A 23,275-nucleotide genomic window follows, 5' to 3' on the forward strand; every position below is an offset into this window, starting at 1 on the left:
GGGCATGGTATTTTACCTGTTGTGGCTTCTTTTTTTTATTTCACTAAACAAGGTAGCCTACTGTATACTTTGCAGATGCAGTACTTCCCAGCTGACTGTATCTCAAACTGTATTAGTCCAGGGGTTCCCAAAGTGAGGTTCGCGACCCCGAGTGGGGGTCGCGAGATGATTACAAAATAAAAATGGAAAATAAAAATGTATAAAAGAAAATTGATTATTATTATTTTTTTAATTATTACTAACAATAACGTTCGCATAGACATTTTCAGGGGCTGACTAGCCATCTGTATATTTTCCCCGCAACGAGCGCAGTGTTTCTCAAACTTTTTCATACCAAGGACCGACAAGTTTGGGAACTCCCTGTATTAGTCAACCACCACCATCTTCAGGGCAGTGTGTGTTATTACAATAGGATCAATCCATAAAGAAATACAATTGTATTATTTGTCCGAGACAATGTTGTGTTTAAATGATGGAGTTACAGCTGCTAATGTCTATTATCATTATCATGTTCAAGTCAATTCAGTTTTCAAAGGGTTTCAAATTAGAACCTAGTTATGGTACACTATATCTGAATTTACGCAGAATATCTTGGAGGCTGGACGTTTCTGTTCTGTAACTTATCCTTCATATGATACTGCATTTTGCTTCCTCATATCAATGCGCATGTTTGTAGTCACAGAGAAACAGGAAGCGGAGTGACAGGCGGTAAAGGGTAAACATGGGAGCCGGGATGAACTCGCGTCATTCAGTCACGAGGAGTTGTCTGCGCAGCTGGAGTGAGTTTATCTCCGCACTGCTGTCCTGAAAGGGAAGAGAGATGAATGAGGAAGCGCACGGTTCCTTTTGAGGAGGTGAGTGCCAGAAAGTCTAACTTGACATTTATAACACGTTACTTTAGCCGTGTTTAAAGCTCAGAGAAAAACTTAAAGCATCCTCTCACCTGTGCAGCTTGTGACTCAGGGTCACGTGTCACAGCTGCAATAAAAAAAAGCAATAGCTAAACTTTATGAGTAAAACTTAGCTTGATTCAACATAATTTGCTTCACTGTTATCCTGTATAGACATGTTAGTACGGAGGCATGTGCAGAAATGTGATTGAAAGTGTACATTTTGTCATGTTAATCATGTATAATACAATGATGTTTTTGTTTTGATGTGTGCCAGTGATCTGTTTTTAACTCTGCCCTATTGTAACAACTGTATCATGCAGTTGGTGTTTCCTCTACAGGTGTTCCTCACATTAGCTGCAGACTGTAGTATGGCGATAGACTGTGTTTACGTACATATGATTTTTTGAAAGAAGTACAGAAAGTGAAAGGATGTCATGCTGCTTTATTCGAGATTATTTGGCAAAATAGTAGACTTTTTTTATACTTTACAACTGGATACGTACCCTGTCCCATCAACTTTATTTCAAGCAGATCATAGAGTGATGTGTAAGAGGCAATTGTTCATCTAATTTACTGTGAAGGTCGGATATATATTTTTAGTTCATGTCTCTGTTTGCCAGCTTGTTTTCTCATCTGCTTCGTGTAAATACTTCAGTTTCCTGTGTTTAAGGGCACATGTGATTTGGATTATGCAGTAAATTAGTCCCATTGCAAGCTTTACCACCTCAAGGATGGAGGATATAGACGTGTGTCATTATGTCAGAATATTTAACCCTTTTATAATGTTTTTATGGTTTGATGTGGAATGTGTCCAGTCGGTCAAGGCTCATATGATGGTAATGTGCTGCATATCATGATGATCACATCAGATGCTTGGACTGAGGCATCGGGTTTATTTAATGGGTTATTAGTTCAGTAATGCTGAACATTCATGCTGCTGAAGTTTTCATTTTGAATGAGTAAACACTTCTGTTTCAACAGTGAACCATTTTAAAGTAAAATGAGTATAAAAACAATACATTTAAAAAAATCATAGTTAGGAATAATATATTTCCTAAAGAGAGCACTTGAGGTTATTTTGTGCAGCTCAGTTTTAGCCAAAAAAGTGCCTTTTATTTTTTTAACCTCACTACAAGTCTGCCTCTGTCAAATTTGCATGGGTTTTTCCTATATGTTTCTTCTGTTGCACATGTTATCACGTGCACATTGCACAGGTGAGCCACATTTTCCAAGATTTCCAGACGAGAATAACAAACAGGGAACATTGATTTAAAATAACCCTAAAAAGCAGTATACCAAAATTGGAAAAAAATAACTCCATACATGGGATATAGGATGGTGTGTCTTTATCACATGATGTGAATCTGCAGTGAAAAAGCTAATTAAATTGTGAGTGACATCCTGTTTCCTGTTTTCCCCAAAGAGCTTTCATCAGCCTAACTCATTCTATTATGTTCCTGATTTATCATATAGATAAAGAGGAACTTCATGAGGGCCTAAACTAAAACTAAAAGGGTCCCGCTGAAAGTATCCTGGCAACAATTATATAAAGGTCACTTTTTCATTCTGTTTTCTTTAAATATGGAGTTTCCTGCTATTCTCTTTGTTATATTTTGCAACATTCAAAACCAATTGATTGATGAGAAGTGAACAATGGAAGGAAAGAAAGGCAAAGGAGGAGTTGGGCGATCTGCTCTGAAGACTTTGATTTGTAGAGTTTAAAGTTAAACAGTACATTAAAATTGCAGGTTGTCACAGGTTTTTAGAATATGGCAAGAGTACTAAAAGCGTAATGCCACCCTGGAGCATTTTCTGGTGTTTGAGAGCTTCCTGAAAAGTATCATCTTTTATTTCAATACTAAAGTGTATTATATCACATTAAAGTGAATATATTTAGATTTTTGTCTTGAAAATAACAGACATTTAAAGACATTATCTTGTCTATGTCCCACCTTGATTTCTGCCTCTTCAACCCACTTTTTCCCCTCTTCCCCCTACATCCTTGTCTCCATGCTCTGTCTGACTAGTCAATACCATTTCTGTTTTCATTGACGCCCGCTCTGTTCTGTACCCGTTGGGGGGTATTTGCTGCTGAGCCAAACCGTTAAATATCTTGACTAAGGACATAAAAGTTTTCTCTGACTGAAGTGGCCCTGCCTGAAATGTCGCACTGTGTTATTGTTGATGAGTACATCTGCGGTGAAAACGAGCTGGAACAAGCACTAATGTGTCATGTGTTTTGACTTTATGTATCTGGTAAATGTTTTCATGCAGAACGATGAAGATGAGAGAGCTGCGACAACTCTCTGCCTTTTTAACACACAATCTTTTCTGTCATCTTGAATGTATTTTCTTTGTCTGCTTCTATGACTGATCCTCTGTTTCTTTCTTTAAATGTTCAGTAGTTGCGATCCCTCAGGTCTGTTTTGGCACCTTGGTCTGGTTTTGTTGGTCCATCTGGATCCAGGGTTGGTGTCAATGATGGCCGACCATCTTCCTCCTGCTCTGCTGGAGGCCTGTGTGGTGTTAGGAGCCTCTAGTGACAAACTCAGTGAGCTCTATCAGGTATCTGCCTCTAAAACACACCGGCCATAAGCGGGACCGATGTACTGTTAACTAAGAAATTCTTCATGAGAACTCTAATTTGTTACTCTTATGAAACAAAATGACTGCAACATCAACAACAACAACAGGAATGTTTAACTGGTGTTTCCAAGTGTGCTGTCTGTATCTTGACTGTCCACATCTATAAAGACAAAATGTGCCTAAGAAAAAAAGTAATAAGCTAATTATTATTAGAGGAAACACATATAACAATTGTCTTTGTTATTTTAGGCTCACCAAGAAAGACCATTGTCAAGGCAACATTACTCAATGGTCCAGAGAACAAAAAAGAGCATGAATAATGCCCTAATGCTAATAATGCTATAAAGCCATACCACCTTTTCCAATTATGTTATCATTTCATTTCAAACCTTTATTTAACCAGATTGTCCCTTGAGATCATAGATCTCTTTTTCAAGGGAGACCTGCAGCAATTAGGTTCCACATGAAACATAAAACAACATAAAATAATAGAGGATATCATACAACATATTTACAAGCTACATTTACATACTTATCAACATTTACAAATACCCATAGTTACATTACATTACATTACATTGCATTTAGCTGACGCTTTTATCCAAAGCGACTTACAATAAGTGCATTCGACCAGGAAGATACAACCTTGAAGAAAACAGAATCATATAAGTACATCAGGTTTCATAGAGCCAAACATTTCAAGTGCTACTCAACTGGCTTTAGGTAAGCCAGTCCTTTATTAGTATATAAGTGCTTTGTTAGTAATTCAATCGCTCGAAGTGGAGTCTAAAGAGATTAGTTTTCAGTCTGCGCCGGAAGATGTGCAAGCTTTCTGCTGTCCTGATTTCAATGGGGAGCTCATTCCACCATTTTGGAGCCAGGATAGCAAACCCACAAGTTTTTGCTGATGGGAGCATGGGTCCCCCTCGCAGTGCGGGTGCAGCGAGCCGTTTGGCTGATGCAGAGCGGAGTGCACGTGCTGGGGTGTACGGTTTAACCATGTCCTGGATGTAGGAAGGGCCAGATCCATTCGCAGCATGGTACGCAAGTACCAGTGTCTTGAAGTGGATTCTAGCAGTTACTGGAAGCCAGTGAAGGGAGCGGAGGAGCGGTGTGGTGTGGGAGAATTTTGGAAGGTTGAAGACCAGACGAGCCGCTGCATTCTGGATGAGCTGCAGAGGTCGGATGGCACATGCAGGTAGACCAGCCAGGAGGGAGTTGCAGTAGTCTAGGCGTGAGATGACGAGAGCCTGGACCAGAACCTGCGCTGATTTCTGGGTCAGCTGGGGACGTATCCTCCTGATGTTGTAAAGCGTGTATCTGCAGCAGCGGGTTGTAGCAGCGATGTTTGCAGTGAAGGACAGTTTTTATCTAGGATCACACCCAGATTCCTTGCAGTCTGAGTCGGGGAAACAACAGAGGTGCCGATGTTGATTGTTAGGTCAAGAGTGGGACAATCTTTTCCCGGAAGGAAAAGCAGTTCAGTCTTGTCAAGGTTGAGCTTGAGGTGATGAGCAGACATCCACTGAGAGATGTCAGCTCAGAGATTTGTGCGACGACCTGGGTCTCTGAGCGGGGAAAGGACAGAATTAGTTGGGTGTCGTCAGCGTAGCAGTGGTATGAAAAACCATGCGGGCTAATGACAGACCCGAGCGAGTTTGTGTACAAGGAGAAGAGGAGGGGACCAAGAACAGAGCCCTGAGGGACCTCTGTAGTTAATTGACAAGGGTCGGACTCGGACCCTCTCCAAGTAACCCTGAAGGTGCGGTCTTTGAGGTATGAGGTGAGGAGGGAAAGTGCAGTGCCTGAAACTCCAAGTGTTTGGAGAGTGCGAAGGAAGATCTGATGGTTCACCGTGTCGAATGCAGCAGACAGGTCCAGAAGGATGATGACAGAGGAGAGGGAGGCTGCTTTAGCCATGTGCAGTTCCTCAGTGACAGCAAGGAGGGCAGTTTCTGTTGAGTGACCTGCCTTGAAACCAGACTGGTGCGGATCCAGAAGGTTGTTCTGATGGAGATAACAGGAGAGTTGTTTAAAGACAGCGCGTTCAAGTGTTTTAGACAGGAACGGGAGGAGAGAGACAGGCCTGTAGTTTATAACATCAGACGGGTTGAGAGTGGGTTTCTTTAGGAGAGAGTTGTCTCTTGCCTCCTTGAGACTGTTTGGAAAGTGACCGGAAGTTAGAGAAGTGTTGATGAAATGGGTGAGAAACGGTAGAATATCAGGAGCAATAGTCTGAAGGAGGTTTGAGGGGATAGGGTCCAGAGGACAGATGGTAGGACGGGCAGAGGTAATGAAGTTAAGAACCTCACTTGGAGAGAGAGGGGAGAAGGAGGTCAGTGTGTGGGTGAAAGGTGGGTCTGGTGACCCAGTGGTGAGTAAAGGTGAGTCAGAAAAAGAAGAGTGAATATCATCAACCTTTTTTTCAAAGTGGTTAACAAAGTCGCTTGACAGAAGGGAGGAGGGGGAGGGGCTTAGGGGGGGTCCAAGAGGGTGGAGAAGATAGAAAATAGTTTTTTGGGATTGGAATAGGAAGATTGGATCTTATCTTGAAAGAAAGTGCTTTTTGCCTGAGAGATGGAAGCAGAGAAAGAGGAGAGGAGAGCCTGATAGGTTAGGAGGTCGTCATGGTGTTTGGATTTCCACCATTTCCGCTCTGCTGCCCTAAGGATGGTTCTATTAGCACGCAGTGCGTCATTTAGCCAGGGAGCAGGAGGGGACTGACGAGCCGGCCGAGATGTGAGAGGACAGAGAGAGTCCAGAGAGGATGAGAGAGTAGAGAGGAGAGTTTCTGCAGCAGAGTTTGGAGGCAGGAGTTGGAACGAATCAGAGGAAGGGAGGGCTGAGAGCACCGATGAGGCAAAGGTAGAGGGGGAGAGGGAACGAAGGTTGCAGCGGACAGGTGCAGAATTAGAAGAGATTAGGTTGTTATGTTTGGAAAGGGGTAGAGAGAATGAAATGAAGAAGTGATCGGATGTGTGAAGCGGGTTTACAGAGAGGTTAGAAGTAGTGCAGTTCCTTGAGAATATGAGATCAAAGATATTGCCAGCGTTATGAGTTGGTGGGGATGGAGACAGTGAGAAAGCAAAGGTGGTTAAAAGAGATGTTAGTTCAGATATCTTCCCTGTCTGGAGGTTGAAGTCTCCGAGAAGTACAGCGGGAGGGCCAGTTTCAGGGATGTGTGAGAGGAGATTATCTAACTCCTCCAAGAAGTCCCCCAAGGCGCCTGGTGGACGGTAGAGAACAACAATGGTTAATTGTATAGGATGGGTTACTGTGACGGCATGGAATTCAAAGGTGGAAGGAGTGAAGTTAGGTAGCTTGAAGAGGGAAAAGCTCCAGTTGGGAGAGAGCAGGAGACCAGTGCCACCTCCTCTGCCAGAGGGTCTGGGTGTATGGGAGAAGGAATATGCTGTGGAGAGAGCTGCTGTGGTGGATGTGTTGGATGGAGTGATCCAGGTCTCCGTGAGAGCAAGGAAATCTAGAGACTGCAGGGAAGCGTAGCCAGAGATGAAGTCAGCCTTAGGAACAGCTGACTGGCAGTTCCACAGGCCCCCTGAAACGAGATGTTGGATCTCAGTGTAGCATGTGGGATAGACAAGAGCAGGCCGGTTAAATCGATTAGGAGATAAACGGGGCCAGCGATAATTGCGAGAGGACAAATGAACAGGAATGGAGAAAATACACATGATTATAGCATGAGGGGCTAGAGAACCAAAGAGAATTGAATAAAACAAAAGAAAACACCAGCGATACTTAGCTCAATCAAAGTAGGATTTGCCTCCTCTTTGCCTCCCTCGTGACTCCAACAGGACTCCAATGTCTTTGTCAGTCTTCGTCTGGCTGACACTGAGGCTGACGCTCCAGGAAAGAGCCACCTAAGATGGACACCTGATTGCTGAGTTCTCACAGCTGTGGGGGCACGCCCCTCTAATTAGTTAACTCTCTTCAGCTGGTGGGCGACAGCAGAGTGTTCCTGCCTATTGTAATGCAGGGTTGAGGCGCGTGACCCACTGAGACCTGTCTTACAGGTTGAGTTGAGCAGATCTGAGATTTAAAATCTCTCAGAAATCTCCGTTTTAGCTACAATAACTACAGAACAATTATACAGAGTAGAATAAATGAAATAGAGAAGTCTATTTAAACAAGAATATAACTTACAGTGATTGCTGAGTCAGTATAGATAGTGTCCTCACCGGGTCTGGATGCACACTAGTTTCAATGAGCATTTCATTTAGACTTGCTTTAAAAACATTCAGAGGAATAAAATTGCTCAGTTTCAATTTTAGCTGTAGACTGTTCCAAGCAAGTGGAGCTGTGCACATAAAAGCTGTCTTACCTAAGAAAGTCCTTGCTCTTGGCACATCTAACAAGACTACATCATGCGATCTCAGACAATTGCTGCTTGCAACTCTCTGTGTTATCAGTGAACAGATGTAATAAGGGAGTTTACCCAACAAAGCTTTATAAATAAACGTGTACCAATGACTGAGCCTCTTTACAGTAAGTGAAGCCAAACCTGCCTTGGCATACAGGGTACAGTGATGAGTAAGTTCTTTACAATTTGTGACAAATCTCAGTGCGCTATGATAGGCGGCATCTAACTTGTTCAGGAAATGGGCAGGTGCATTCATATAGAGCAGATCACAGGTAAAAAGGTCACAGTGACTAGCCTTTTCTTGGCCTCAAGTGAGAAACAGGACCTTTTTCTGAAAAAGAAACCTTGTCTAACCCTCAGCTTTTTAAGCAGGTTATTGACCTGAAGTTTAAAAGTGAGACAATCATCAAGCCAGATACCTAGGTATTTGTAACAGGCAACCACTTCCAGTATTATTCCTTGCACAGTTACAATATCCAAAACAGGCTCTGGTGTCTTTTTAGCTTTTGAAAAGAGTATTACCTTGGTTGTATCAACATTTAAGAGAAGCTTAAGCTCAGAGAGCTGAGTCTGAATAATGTTAAAAACAGCCTGTAATTTAACAACAGCCTCCTTAATGGAGGGACCTGCACATTACATCACGGTATCATCCGCATAAAAATGTAAAGTAGCTTCATCCACATTTTCACCTAAACTGTTCATATATATGGAGAATAAAAAAAACAAATCAGTTTTATCAGCTTTAGGATATCAGCATTTTAAATGTTTTCCTTCTTTCTTCTATTAAAAATATATACATACATAGAATATGGGTAATCTAACATATGTCAGAGCAAGCTATAAAAAGAATAGAGCCCCTCCAAATACTTTCCTTTCTGTCTCCCACTCAGGCCGTTGACAATAATGAAGCCCCAGACCTCCTCCTGTTGGAGCCCGAGGTTCTGCATGTCCTGGCGCCTCCCTTCGTTAGCAGACCGCAAGATGAGAGTGATACGTTGAGGTCACAAGGGACGAGGCGGCGGTCCTTTCTCAGGAAGAAGAGGGAACATCCTTCAGCTGCAGAGACCCCCAGCCAAGGTCTGGTACTTCTATCCACACTTAGCTATACTGTTCAACAGGTCTTAGTGTTTGCTTTCTTTCTTTATTCTTTATTTCGAACAGATTAAAAAATAACAAATAAAAAAAATCAACTCCGAGTCCCTCCCGGATGACCGAACTTCTCACCTTATCCCTAAGGGAGACACCAGCCACCCTGCGGAGAAAACCCATCTCGGCCGCTTGTACCCGCGATATCTTTCTTTCAGTCATGACCCATCCTTCATGACCATAGGTGAGGGTAGGAACGAAAATGGCGCGGTAGACATGAGCTTTGCCTTCTGGCTCAGCTCCCTTTTCGTCACAACGGTGCGGTAAAGCGACTGCAGTACCGCTCCCGCTGCTCCGATTCTCCGACCCATCTCACGCTCCATTGTTCCCTCACTCAAGAAGAAGACCCCGAGATACTTGAACTCCTTCACTTGGGGAAAGGCCTCATTCCCACTTGGAGTGGACAGTCCATCGGTTTCCTGCTGAGAACCATGGCCTCAGATTTGGAGGTGCTGATCCTCATCCCAGCCGCTTCACACTCGGTTGCGAACCGATCCAGTGAGTGCTGAAGGTCGCAGACCGATGAAGCCATCAGAACCACATCATCTGCAAAAAGCAGTGGTGCAATCCTTAGTCCACCAAACTGCAGACCCCCTCCCCCACGACTACGCCTCGAAATCCGATCCATGTATATTACAAACAGGATTGGTGACAAAGCGCAGCCCTGGCGTAGGCCAACCCTCACCTGAAATGGGTCCGACTTACTGCCGAGGACCCGGACACAGCTCTCGCTTTGGGAGTACAGAGATTGGATGGCCCTGAGTAGAGACCCCCTCACCCCATACTCCCGCAGCACCTCCCACAGTGACTCCCTGGGAACCCGGTCATACGCCTTCTCCAAGTCTACTAAACACATGTAGACTGGATAAGCGTACTCCCAGGCCCCGTCCAGGATCCTTGCGAGAGTAAAAAGCTGATCCGTCGTTCCACGACCAGGACGGAATCCGCATTGTTCCTCCTCAATCTGAGGTTCGACAATCGGCCTGACCCTCCTTTCGAGTACCTTAGAGTAAACTTTCCCGGGAAGGCTGAGTAGTGTGATGCCTCTGTAATTGGCACACACCCTCTGATACCCCTTTTTAAAAAGAGGAACCACCACCCCGGTCTGCCACTCCTTCGATACTGTTTCCGACTTCCAGGCAACGTTGATGAGACGTGTCAACCATGACAGTCCCTCAACACTCAGAGCCTTCAGCATTTCTGGGTGGATCTCATCCACCCCCGGGGCTTTGCCACTGTGAAGGTGTTTGACGACCTCAGTGACCTCCCCCCGGGAGATTGGTGTTGATCCCCCGTCATACTCCAGCTCTGCCTCTAACATAGAGGGCGGAGGTCAACAACATCCCATCCTTACTGTACACACCTTGGATGGTTCCCTGCTTCCCCCTCCTGAGGTGCCGGACAGTTTTCCAGAACAACTTTGGTGCCGCCCGAAAGTCCTTTTCCATGTCTTCTCCGAACTTCTCCCACACCCGCTGCTTTGCCTCGGCCACGGCTGAGGCTGCTGCCCTTCGGGCCTGTCGGTACCTTGCAACTGTCTCGGGAGTCCCCCGGGATAACAAATCCCTGAAGGCCTCCATCTTCAGTCGGACGGCTTCCCAGACCACCGGTGTCCACCAGGAGGTTCGAGGGTTACCGCCCCTTGAGGCACCTAGGACCTTGAGACCACAGCTCCCCGCCGCGGCTTCGGCTCTAGAGGCTTTGAACACCGACCACTCTGGTTCAATGTCCCCAACCTCCACAGGAATGCCCGAAAAGCTCCGCCGGAGGTGTGAGTTGAAGTCCTCCTGAACTTGGGCCTCCTCCAGACGTTCCCAGTTCACCCGAACTACACGTTTGGGCTTACCAGGTCTATCCAGAGGCTTCCCCCGCCACTCGACCCAACTCACCACCAGATGGTGATCAGTTGACAACTCCGCCCCTCTCTTTACCCGAGTGTCCAAAACATACGGCCTCAGGTCCGATGATACGATAACCAAATCGATCATGGACCTTCTGCCTAGGGTGCTCTGGTACCACGTACACTTATGAGCATCCTTATGTCCGAACATGGTGTTTGTTATGGCCAATCCATGACTAGCACAGAAGTCCAGTAACAAACCACCACCACGGTTCAGATCAGGGGGGCCGTTCCTCCCAATCACTCCCCTCCAAGTGTCTCCATCATTGCCCACATGTGCGTTGAAGTCTCCCAGCAAGATTAAAGAGTCCCCTTCAGGAGCCCCATACAGGACTCTTTCCAGGGTCTCCAAGAAGGCCATACTCTGAACTGCTGTTGGGTGCATAAGCACACACAACAGTCAGAGTTTTCCCCCCCATAACCCGCAGGCGTAGGGAGGCGACCCTCTCGTCCACTGGGGTAGACTCCAACAACGAAGCACCCAACCGGGGACTTGTGAGTATCCCCACACCCGCCCGGCGCCTCACACCTTGAGCAACTCCGGAGAAGAATAGAGTCCAACCCCTATCCAGAAGTAAGGTTCCAGAGCCGACGCTGTGCGTAGAGGTGAGCCCAACCAGATCCAACTGGTAACGCTCCACCTCCCGCACAAGCTCCGACTCCCTCCCGCCCAGAGAGGTGACGTTCCACGTCCCCAAAGCCAGCTTCTGTCGCCCGGGTCTGGTCCGTCGAGACCCTCTGCCTTCACTGCCACCCTTCTGGCAGCGCACCCAACCCCATCGCTGTTTCCCGTAGGTGGTGGGCCCGCGGGACGGAGAAGCGGAGGTGTTGCCCACGTCGCCTTTTCGGCTCCAGAAGGGGACCCCGGGCTTCCTCCGGGCCGGGTATCCTCACTTTGTGTGTCGTCTTTCATGAGGTCTTGTGAACCAATCTTAGTCTGGCCCCTTGCCTGAGACCAATTTGCCATGGGAGACCCTACCAGGAACACAAGGTACCAGACAACACAGCCCCCAGGTTAATCAGGGCACACAAACCTCTCTACCACGTTAAGATGCTGGTTCTTCAGAGAGCAAAAACAGAATACCGCATTGTTAAAATACAGTATCCATCCACATTCATGGTAATATCTGTATATTCAACAAAAAAAACAAAAAAGTCTTCATATTAATAATAATAATACATCGTATGTGTCCGAAAGGAACTAGGTTGGATGATTGCTCCCCGGTTTCACTTTATCAATGTTATAATTGTTTATTGTTTTGTTTTATTTGAGCAGGTGGCATAGGAGAGAGTGAGGATGTCAGTGTACCGAAAGACATCGACCTCATGGCTTTACCCCTACTCTGCTTCCCGGGTATTTTCTTAATATGTCATATTCACACGCTCGCACACATTTGGTTAAAAAAAAGAGATATTTGAATTTGCATGCATGTTGATAGTAGCACAAAAGGGATCATTTGTAAGTGTAGTATATCATGCCTGTGTATTAACACGTAGGATACTTTGTTCCTGTTTCCAGGTGGGCTCCAAGTAACTAATGAGCAGAAAGACGAACAATTCCACTTCCTGGTTTTCACTGATGTCTTTGGCAACAAGACCCATGGAGTAGTAATGCATTGTTACCGACCAATACTGGTACGCTGTACAACATGGAATACTTCCCAAAATACTTCACACATAACAGTTAACCTACAGTAAACGTTGGCAATGTAAACAATGAGCATGTGTCACATAACAGCTTGCCAACATAGAGCAGGTACAGTATATTCAACTGAACTGAAAGCAATTGACTGTTCCTTCTCTTTCTCATGTTTTCCAGGAAGGGAAGTCTATCTTCCAGAACGGAGCTGGGTCCTCTAAGTGTTCTAAGCTTTTCTCAGCCTACGGCATCTGTATCATATCCAAATATCCTTACTTTACTGCAATCAAAGACTGCCTGTCATGGTGAGATACTAACTTTGGTTTATTTAAAGCACTCTTTACTCAGTAAACTGTCAGTAAAACAATGTAGCTAGCTTATTTGTCAATGAGGTAAAGCACTTAGGGATTTGAATTCCCAGCAAGTAACATTGAACATAAAGATCGTAATAAACAGAAACAAAAAAAGTATTCACAGATGTTGCGTGAATTAAATGAGTTTAGCTTTACAATACAAAACGTATGCTAATATCTGTTTGTCCTTTGCTTTTTGTTAGTCTGTTAATCCAGCTGAGAACGTGTCGTTTATCTGACATGGAGGAGAGAGTGAAGGAGTTTGCAGCCAAACTTTCCCTGGTTCCCATTCCCCCTCCTGGACAACTACATTTGGTGCGTATATGTGTGTGTGTGTGTTATATTTAGTTAAGTACTGTGGTCCTGTAAACGTTTACTTTCATAATATAATGATCCAGGAGTTTACAGGTTAATATTGCTGATATAATCGATTACTATAGTGTCAGTTGTAGCATACGTTCATTATTTGTTGTCAGTGAATGCAGCCAGACAGAAGAACACAAACTAAAACACTGTGTATGTTTTGCAGATGTTTACCTTGCATCCTTTGACCATCGTATTACCATCCAGAGAAAACAAAGACCACCCAGCTGTAGATTTAGACCTCCATCTGCCTTTCTTCTGCTTCAAGCCACAGCAACTGCTACAGGTACAGAACTACAACACCTGTTGTGTTAATGTTACTGAAACAAGAGGAAGCTCACATTTGCTCTGTCTCGTTCTCTGTTTGTTGGTTTTTCTGCCCCGTCTCTGCAGGTGCTCTCTTGTCTCCTGCAGGAGCAGCGGGTGGTGTTATTTTCTGCCGATTGGGCAAGACTCACGCTGGTGGCAGAGAGCTTCTTGCTTTTCCTACAGGTCAGAGGAAAATCTGTGTTTGGATATCTGCTAGGGTACAGTGAAATTACTTATGATCTAGAATAGATTGTTATTGAGTTTAACTCATGAATCATATGTATTCAAAATGTCTTAAAGGCTCATGTCTTAAAATCACATGGCTTGTGAATTAAATGAGTAATAGGTCAGGGCTGCAGTTAGAAACCTTACATTATTGACTTCCTGTCAATATTTGATTAAGCAGGTCGTCCTTAACTGTATTTAATTTCATCTTAATGTACAATAAGATTTTCATCGTCATTTATACACTGTAGTTTATGTGCATATGACAATAAAACTTTGAAATTAAATTAAAACTCCATCATTTAATCCTGTGATTCATTAATGTGTCCATCTATGCCTTGCTTCCAGCCTCTGTTGTGGCAGCAGCCATACGTTCCTGTCCTGGCCAGAGGCATGCTGGACTTCCTCATGGCTCCTACTGCCTTCCTTATGGGCTGCCACCTCAGCCACTTTGAAGAGGTTGCTGCTGTGAGTACACAACACCCCTAAATTACCTACAGCTTTCAAAACAGGACAAAGTGTGTCATCAAAGGCAGTAGAAAATGAATAGAATAAGGGGAATGCCGTGTGCTGAATGTACATTAAACCTGCTGATAGCCTGCACATATCCAAGAGCAAATATATCTCTGCTTCAGATTAGATTATAATAGGAATGGGACCTCTATTGGTTCTGCCTCTGGCCTCAAAACAGCTTATTTATAGAAATAGTTGTACAATTAGGAAGTTAATCTACAGCAGGTTTAATACAGTTCAAGTCACTGCTTAGGTAAATACTTTGCATTATGTTTGACTATTATCTGTTGTTGACAAAATATTCGTAGATGGCAGAAAAACCTTAGGTTTAAATATTGCTTATAAGTTTATTAATTGATGGACAAACAAAATGAGGAAAATATTGACTTTATTCTTCTCCTTCCCCCATCAAGGAAACAGATCATCTGATCCTAATTAACATTGACAACGGCAGTGTCTCCACTTCTTGTTCTGAGACTCTGGACCTACCGGAGATTCCCCCGGCCGCTGCAAACTGCTTCACACAGAGGTACTACTGTAACGCCAGTGATAAACTAGTAGCTCAACTACTGCTCATTTCTATAGGTAGTATACACAAGTGCAAACAAAACGTGAATTATGATGCTACAGGTGATTTAAACGTGTTCGGATCAGGGGAGCACAGGTTCAAACCCCACTGCAGTCAGCATGTCGTTGTGTCCCTGGGCAAGACACTTCACCCCAAATGGCTCCTGTGGGGATTGCCCACAGTATTGAGTATGTAAGTCGCTTTGGATAAAAGCGTCTAACAAGTGACATGTAATGTAATGTATTGATATTTTTATCAAACTTGGCCAGAGATATGAAAGTGTTTCTATTGGTTTATAGTACGAGTTTGTTTTTGCAGGTGTCAGGCCCTGCAGATACATTTTGACCTGCATCAGTGCAACCATGCAAGCTGTTCTGACATCAGTGAGCAGCGTGCTCGGAGGAGAGCTTGGCAACACAACCTCAACCACGACATCCAGAGGATCGCACTGGAACTGATGGTCAACATATTCAGGTTCTTTGTGTGTTTGTGTACTGAGATCTAACAGGATGGTTAACCCAAACATTTTTGTTTTGTTGATAAATACATGTTTCTAAATAACAGGGATGTTAGCGGTCATCTGAACTATGAACATCGAGTGTTTAACAGTCAAGAGTTCCTGAAAACTAGAGAGCCAGCTGAACAGCTGTTTTACAAAACGGTAAACACAAACTTGGTAAAACAAGTGATATTCTTTATGGTTGACAAATCATCTGACATCTCTAAGCAAAATGCTGTGTTGGGCCAGGTGCTTTAAATCAAGGTGTCTGTGTTGCAGGTGTTGGATACACACGTCTTCCATTCATTCCTTAAGGATCGTCTCAACAGGAAAATTGACAACTTTGCTCGAATGGAACTCATCACTCGTTCTGACATGCAGCGGTAAGTCATTGAACCCACTTCATCTGTGTGCAGTGCTCCGTGACCTACAGCCTTGGAAAAATGAGAAATCAACGCATCTTATAAACCGTTTCAACAATCTTAAACATGACTAATTCTGATCTAGGGTGAAAGCTATGGTTAAGGCACCACGCAGACCCACCATGCAGGAGGTTCAAGCCCGTAGGAGAAGTTCTATTGCAGGGAGTAAGCTGAGTAAGAGACTGGGGATGAGCCTCCCTAACCTGGGAGACGACCAAACAATCAGCTTTCAAAGAAACTCACTACTGAGCAGGATCAGCATCCCTGACGCAGGTGAGACTGCAGCAGACGCACAAACTTTTCAAATTAAAGCAGAGCGGCTGGAAAACACTAAACCCTGCTTCTCTGTTTTCCACCCTCTTTGTCATAGTGCTGAGAACTCCTCCTAAACAAACAAAGGTGTTTAAGCTCCCAGATTTCCCAGCCTCTCTGTCCTTCCGCTCTGTCCAAGGTTATTACAGTGAGCTGATCCAGCAGCTTGGCAAAGCCATCTTCTCTGTCAAAAATGAGAATTCTTCCCTGCTGGCAAGGTATTTTATTATTCCTTAGGCTCCAACACTGTCATCTCCATTTTAATTCGTACAATCAAGTGTTATCATATTACACTGTTCGTCTATCTGAAATGTTCTTGTTGATTTTACTCTCAGTTCTTGCTCTTCTTCCACAAAATGTTTGGTATTTCTCAAAAGAATTGAGGATTTATTACATCACTTCTCCCTCTGCAGATTCTACTACCTGCGTGGTTTCATTAACACGCTGTACGGGCGGCGGCTGGAGGCTCTGGGTGATTTCCAGAACCTCTACAGGACAGACACCGCCATCTTCCCCACACAGCTGGTCACATGGCTTGTGGACTCGCTGCACCGAGACGAGAGGCAGCAAGCTGACAGGCGGCCTGAACTCAAGAGACTAATCCTTAAGGTCAATTTCAAACACATTACATTAGATCACATTATTCCCATCTTGTGAAATCGCTTGGCAATATGTTTGCTACTTTGCCTTTTTGTGGTCATAAAGTGGAGAAGATGCACATGCTTTTGTCTCTCATCTATCAGGTGAAGACAGACAGTGAGAAGCTGTTGGTGCAGCCTGATGAACACGTCAAGAAGTTTAAGCTTCCCCTACACACTCTGCATCTGGAGGAGTTTGTGCGTTGCATTCAAGAGTGCGGGATTGTTAAAGATGTAGCAACTATACACCGGTTATTTGACGCACTCAGTGATGGTAAGTAAGGACAGGCAGCATGATGTGTGTTAAGACATCCCCTTTGATAATTGACATTTAATGAATTGTATAGCTATTTCAAATATCAAACCTCAGACTTACAAATGCTGTATTTCGCCCAAAGCAGTGTAAGTTAAGGCGAAGTGCAACAAATTCATTCGAAATACATAGTGGAAAATAAGTAAACCTTGAAGGCATTTTGTTTCTTGTGGGGAACACATAAGTTATTATATAGTAATCATTTTTTTTTTTTACACCAGCCTCACATGACGATATATCGATTACAGCTCTTCACTCAAGCAGATGTTAGATGATCTTTTGCAATGATTTAATGCTTTGTACGCGTGAAGTACAACTTGTGCCGCACAGTGCCTAACACACACACACACACACACACACACACACACACACACACACACACACACACACACACACACACACACACACACACACACACACACACACACACACACACACACACACACACACACACACACACACACACACACAAATAAGTCCTGCCACACATGCATAAACGCAAAAACAAGTGTCAAACTGAAGTGAAGGAGATTAATATTTTTATATATGTTTTGTAGACAAATAAAGTGAATGTATGTTTACCTATTAATCAGGCTTTAAACTCTTGTTGTAATCAGTGTCAGGAAAATGAAAAATGTCTTAAAATGAATTTAAAAAATGTGACGGACAATTACCACTGGACTCTGTAGGTGCCCTCAGCGTTATAGACATTTAAGAGTCTTTCAGGCCATTGTTTTGGTTAGACAATCCACTACTTTACTACTTTAGTTCACCACTCCTATAACCTTTTTTTGGCCAAACCAGGCAGTGGTGGAAAAGGATTATGACTTAAAGTTGTTAGCTTAAAGTGTGATACTCCACGGACCAATTAGCTCCTTCACACAAAGTCTTTGAACTCATCATGCATGGCTAGATAGACAACAAAAGCAGACCTTTCTGTTTCTGAAGAACAAACACTTTGTGAATTCAGATAATCATTAGTAACATATGAAGAACAATGATAGGCTTTAATTAAAAAAAAATTAAAAAAAATTAATCTGTTTGTGCATGTGGTTTAATGTACATATTTTCAGCTTGCATTTTCACACGTTTTTCCCCCTCAATGTATCAACATGTCTTTGTCTTGTATGTGTTTGTGTCCCAGGCGAGCCAAAGCGGGTGGAGCCGGATCTGTTCAGAGTCTTTTACAACTTCTGGAAGGAGATGGAGGGCCAGGCACAAGACGTTGACTTGCCCTCTGAGGTCATAGACCATCTTGACAATAGCGAGTGTGTCTACAAGTTGTCGTCGTGTATCAAGACCTCCCATGGCGTCGGTAAAATTGCCATGACTCAGAAACGTCTCTTCTTGCTGTCCGTGGGAAGACTAGGATTCCTGGAAATAGCAAAGTTCAGAGACATAGAGGTCAAGGGTCTTTAAACCGTCTTTTCTGAAATCATGTTGTGTGTTGAACTTTCATTTCAGTTTTCCTGCAATTGTATTTAAATAAATAACTCCCGCTATCTTTTTGCAGGATGTGAAGATTTCCTCAGCTCCGTTTCTACTTGTTCGCATTCCTTCCCTCCGTATTAAGACCTCTGGTAAGCTAGAGGTGTTTGAGGCTAATCTAAAGACGGAGACCGAACTCTGGAACCTCATGGTGAAAGAGATGTGGGCCGGACGCAGGATGGCCGACCAGCACAAGGTATAAAAAAGGTTGATGCACACCACTTTAATAATGAATTATTCTAAAAACCAACAAGAAAAGTATGTATGCGTCAGCCAACAGTGCAGTTTCACAGGTCAAATACTCTGCAGGAAAGAAATGTGGTTGACAAATAATGCAAAACCATACATGTCACATATATTATATGATGACTACAGCAGTGATTTAGTTACTTGTTACTAGATTATGTTAACATATGATTTATTTATTTTCTCTTCAGGACCCTCAGTACATGACTCAGGCTCTGACCAATGTCCTGTTAATAGATGCTGTCATGGGCTGCCTGCAGACACAGAGGTCCATCATTGCTGCCTCAAAGCTGGCCTACTTCGATAAGATCAAATATGAAGGTCTGGGCTCACTCTTGTTATACACAGAAATAAATAGTATATAACTTATACGTATTTTTATAGACATTTGGGTTAAAACTCAGCATTATCATATAAAGAATGTATTGGATTAGTCACTATAAAATGGCAGACGATAATGCAGAAAACGTTGCCTATTAGCCAACGGTTGGAACATACCAAAGCTCAAAGATATTCAGTTTACTATCTTATACCAAGTAGAGCATTAAGTCATCACTATTTAGAATCTGGTACTAGAACATATTTAACAGTTTTGCTTATTAAAACATAATTGAATATTAAAAGAGTAAGAGTTAGATAATTTGCGGTGCTATACTTGATTGATTAATCATCAAATAGTTTTAGCTATAAATCTTTTTTCTTTCTCACATTATGGTTCGATAATCCTTTCCACCGACCCTTCATTGTCATTCATTAATTGTGTTTGTCTCTGACCAGTACCTATGATGGTGCCTAAAACTACCTCAGAGACCCTCAAACACAAGATCAACCCCTCACTGGACCTGGCCGAACCACAGACTGTTCATGTGCTGCTTTATACACCAGGTACTATGTGGAGCTATTTACAGAGTGTATGATTAGGACTTAATTGTATGCGTCTTACTTTCAAAGTTGTTTGTCTCCCCTTTCATCTTATCAATGATCTTATATGTCCTTTAAAGTTGAGAGCAACAAAGAGGTTTCTGTGTAATGGTAATGAGTTCAGTGCTGTTCATGTGTGTAAATGTTTGTGAGGCAGCAGATGCTCCAGTGAAAACTCTCCGCATAACCGGATTAGTCTTGTTGTGGGGAGTATTAGCAGGCAGGATAATAGCGACCTTGTTGTCGCTCATTTGTCTCACTGTGACAGAGAACAAAAACAACTGGAGGCTACTGGCCCCAAGTGAGTTCAAATCAATATAGAGGATAACAAACAAGATGTTAAGAAGTGTGTGACTCACGCTTGGATATAGAGTGTGTATTGATCTGTTTCTGTTTCTTTCAAAGTCCCTGTCAATAAGAACATTTAATTAGTTAGTGTTAAAAAAACAGGGGTCCTCATTTATCCACCCTGCTTTGCAATGTTTTTACTGCATGCACTCGGCTTCCACTATTCACTTGTCCCATGCTCGTTCACACTTTGTCACTTACTCCAGGTCAGTTGACTTGCAATAACTCGGCGGCTGAGATGAACCCCAAACTGTGGGTGGCTCTCAGTGGGGGCAGAGTGGTGGTGTTTGATGCAGCTAGCTGGTCCATGCTGCAGGACTGCATCCAGGTCGGAGAGACGCAGTTGGTGAGAGCACACAAGCTGTACTCTATTGCAGCAACATTTCTTTAAAAGAAACTCCATCAACTTTATATGTAGAATATCAACTTGTAGGAAAGTTGTATACATTGGTGGAGTAATCTTTTGAACTTAATGTCACATAAATTAAGTTCAAAAGATTACTCCACCAATGTATACAACTTCCCTGCATGCATGTGATTAGATTGTTCTGTAAAAACAAATCTTTTCTTTGTGTTTTACCAAGTTAGTTCTTCTTTCTGCTAAAAGTGGCTTTAAAACAGTTGTACATAAAGTAAAGTTATACATAATCCATTAAATACACTGTCTGTTAGTTTGTTTAGGGAAATGATTCCGGTTTTCCTCTCCTATGTAGAACTGCATGTTGGGATCTGTCCAGGAGCAGGTGTGGATTGGCTCTCAGGACTCTGTGATCTACATCATTGACACTCACAGCATGTCCTGCAACAAACAGCTGACTGAGCACAGACATGAAGTGACTGGACTGACGGTGGACCACAGAGATGTTCAGATGTACTCCTGCAGCAGTGATGGAACGGTCCTGCAGTGGGACTCAGCCAGTCTCAAAGTGAAGCGACAGATACACGTCAGCTGCGACCGTCTGTCCTCCATACAGATCTATGATGGCACATTGTGGTGCTGTGAGTGCACACCTTTCCATTTTTCTTTCTGATGAGTTGTTATTGCTTCTTTCAACTCAAACTCAAGGAACACTAACTGCCCTCCACTGAAAGCCACATTGGCTGAACGATTCCTGTTAGCTCTATGTGGCTTTTAATGTTCCTCTTTAATATAACAGTGACACTCATTCTATTGTGTAAACTACATGCCAACTATAAAACCTGCATCCCTCTCTGAGCATACCTGTACTTTCCAAATGCGACATTCAAGCAAAAAAGTGAACGTGTGTCCGTTTATTCACAGGTTGTGACGACAGCATTGTGGAACTGAAAAAGAGTGGGACACCACAAAGAAGAATGGCACTTCCTGACGACTTACTGAGCATGCCCAGTATCTTCAGCAGCTTCGTCCTCATCCCAGAGGTGACTTGGCAGTCCTCAGAAATAATGTTCATCAGTTAAGCAAATTAGAAGCCAACAACGAATCAATGATGCATGCCAGCACTTAACAGTTCATAGTTTATAAGGCACTGGACCCTATTGTGTTGTAATGTAGCTGGGTCAGCTGAAACTAAGGTATTAAAGTTTTTACCCACAACCTTTTACCACTTGAATATAAAAATAAAACCATATAATAATGTATATTGCTGCTTGATGTTAGTATGCATAGAATATTGCTGGCCACAGATAAAAGGCTTTTTGTCTCTGTTTGACATTTCTAAAAAGGTTTTACATTTTTCTAAAAGTCAAAGTGTGACCTCCCTAGTTTCTCTGTGTGTGTTCCAGCGAGGTCAGTTGTGGACGGGCTGTTCAGACTCAGGCGAGCTGATTCTCTGGCACACTAAAGACCACAGACGTCCATTCAAGAGAATCTCCCTGCCAGGCTGTTCAGGAGTCACCTGTATGATCCAAGTCAAGGACCAGGTAGGCTACAATACCTCATGTGGCAAAACAATCTGTTACCTATAAGTCCTAACTTGTTTGTATACGAAATGTGTGTTGAACACTTCCTGTTATTTTGTGGTTCATGGAAACAGAACGCAGACACACTTTTTGAGGAAGCAAAATTGAATCACCTTAAATGTGATTCATTTGTTTGGTGCAAACATGTTAAAGTGAAATATCTGTCAATGAAGAACAGACATGCGTATTGGAAAGTATTCTTCTATCAGGAAAGGTGGTGGTCGTAATTTGTTAGGGTAAATGTTAACTGACACACTTTTTTGTCTGAGGTGTGGATTCTTCTCTTTTAATCTTTTTTTCCTTCTTCTGCCATCCTTTATTCCCTGCTCCCTTTCCTTTATGCCCGCTCCTCCCCTCAGATCTGGGTGGGCTGTCGTGCCTGGAGCGGTATCGGGGGTAAGTGTGAGGATCAACCGAGAAGTCAGGTGTTGGTGATGGACGCTGAGAGCCATACTGTGGCGAAGGAGCTAAAGGCCCACTCAGACAGCATCCAGACGCTCTGCTCTGCTGAGGACCGCTATGTCCTGAGCGGCTCGGCACGACACGACGGCAAGATAGCCATCTGGAAAGTCGAGTAAAAGCAGAGATAGAGTGGGAGAGGAAAGAGGAACACATGTAAGGAGTGAGCACTTGCACAACATTAGGTTCATGTGCGCAACTAAAGCCCACCCAGATATTAGAATTCCAGAAAGTGTTGAACTCTTACAGACCAGATCATCCTGTGGGTGTCGTAGAGCACGTGTATAGACAGGGTACAATGGTGAAGAGAGAAAATAGATGAATAGAGGTGCAGAGAAAAGTGATTTTCTTAGTTTAGCTGGAATATCATTTTTTAGCCATATTTAAATGGTAATTTCATTTTTATGCTGGTAATTAAAATACAAAAATGTGTGAATGCAGAAGAGAGCTGTTAAACATATATGTTGTGGTTGTCATTAAGATGTTGTTTCTTACACTGGACTATGAAGAGCAGATCTTCATCTTCTTTGAAACAAAACTTCAATGAAATGTGAGAAAGGTCAATTTGATGAATAAGGATGTTGTTTTAAAAGCTTCATTTTGTCTGCATGTCAAAAGCAGCAATATTGAAATGCTTTAATGATTATTATTCATGTTTCTTAACCAATAATATAATAAATACCACTGGTTTGTGTATGAGCCTTCAGTTCTGTAGGTGGCTCCCTTTCCTCCATACAGATGCAGCCTCTTGTTCCACTGTCTATGTTAGAAAGTGATCTCTCTGGTTACCGCTCAACTATCGACACATGCTTTCA

General features: G+C 43.2%; 1 protein-coding gene across 3 annotated transcripts; it reads left to right on the forward strand.

Moving 5' to 3' along the window:
* Positions 1-714: 714 nt before the first annotated feature.
* LOC307046018 (DENN domain-containing protein 3-like) lies at positions 715-23,154 on the forward strand. Of its 3 annotated transcripts, none has more exons than XM_079692120.1 (27): positions 715-854; positions 3,296-3,458; positions 8,748-8,934; positions 12,180-12,257; positions 12,423-12,538; positions 12,723-12,847; positions 13,099-13,210; positions 13,425-13,544; positions 13,652-13,750; positions 14,141-14,260; positions 14,719-14,834; positions 15,192-15,347; positions 15,438-15,534; positions 15,652-15,755; positions 15,880-16,067; positions 16,165-16,324; positions 16,520-16,715; positions 16,850-17,018; positions 18,202-18,461; positions 18,571-18,741; positions 18,983-19,112; positions 19,569-19,676; positions 20,267-20,406; positions 20,774-21,059; positions 21,343-21,461; positions 21,825-21,962; positions 22,361-23,154. In XM_079692120.1, the coding sequence occupies exons 2-27, from the start codon at positions 3,372-3,374 to the stop codon at positions 22,577-22,579; spliced, it is 3,801 nt and encodes a 1,266-aa protein (XP_079548246.1). In that variant the 5' UTR covers positions 715-854; positions 3,296-3,371; the 3' UTR covers positions 22,580-23,154. The 3 variants fall into 3 exon arrangements, with proteins under 3 accessions (XP_079548246.1, XP_079548248.1, XP_079548247.1); XM_079692121.1 differs by having other exon boundaries at positions 754-854; positions 3,299-3,458; XM_079692122.1 differs by lacking the exon at positions 3,296-3,458 and having other exon boundaries at positions 721-854.
* The last annotated feature ends 121 nt before the right edge of the window (positions 23,155-23,275 follow it).

This window comes from Notothenia rossii (genome assembly GCF_949606895.1).
Source record: "Notothenia rossii genome assembly, chromosome: 7".
Taxonomy (NCBI): domain Eukaryota; kingdom Metazoa; phylum Chordata; class Actinopteri; order Perciformes; family Nototheniidae; genus Notothenia; species Notothenia rossii.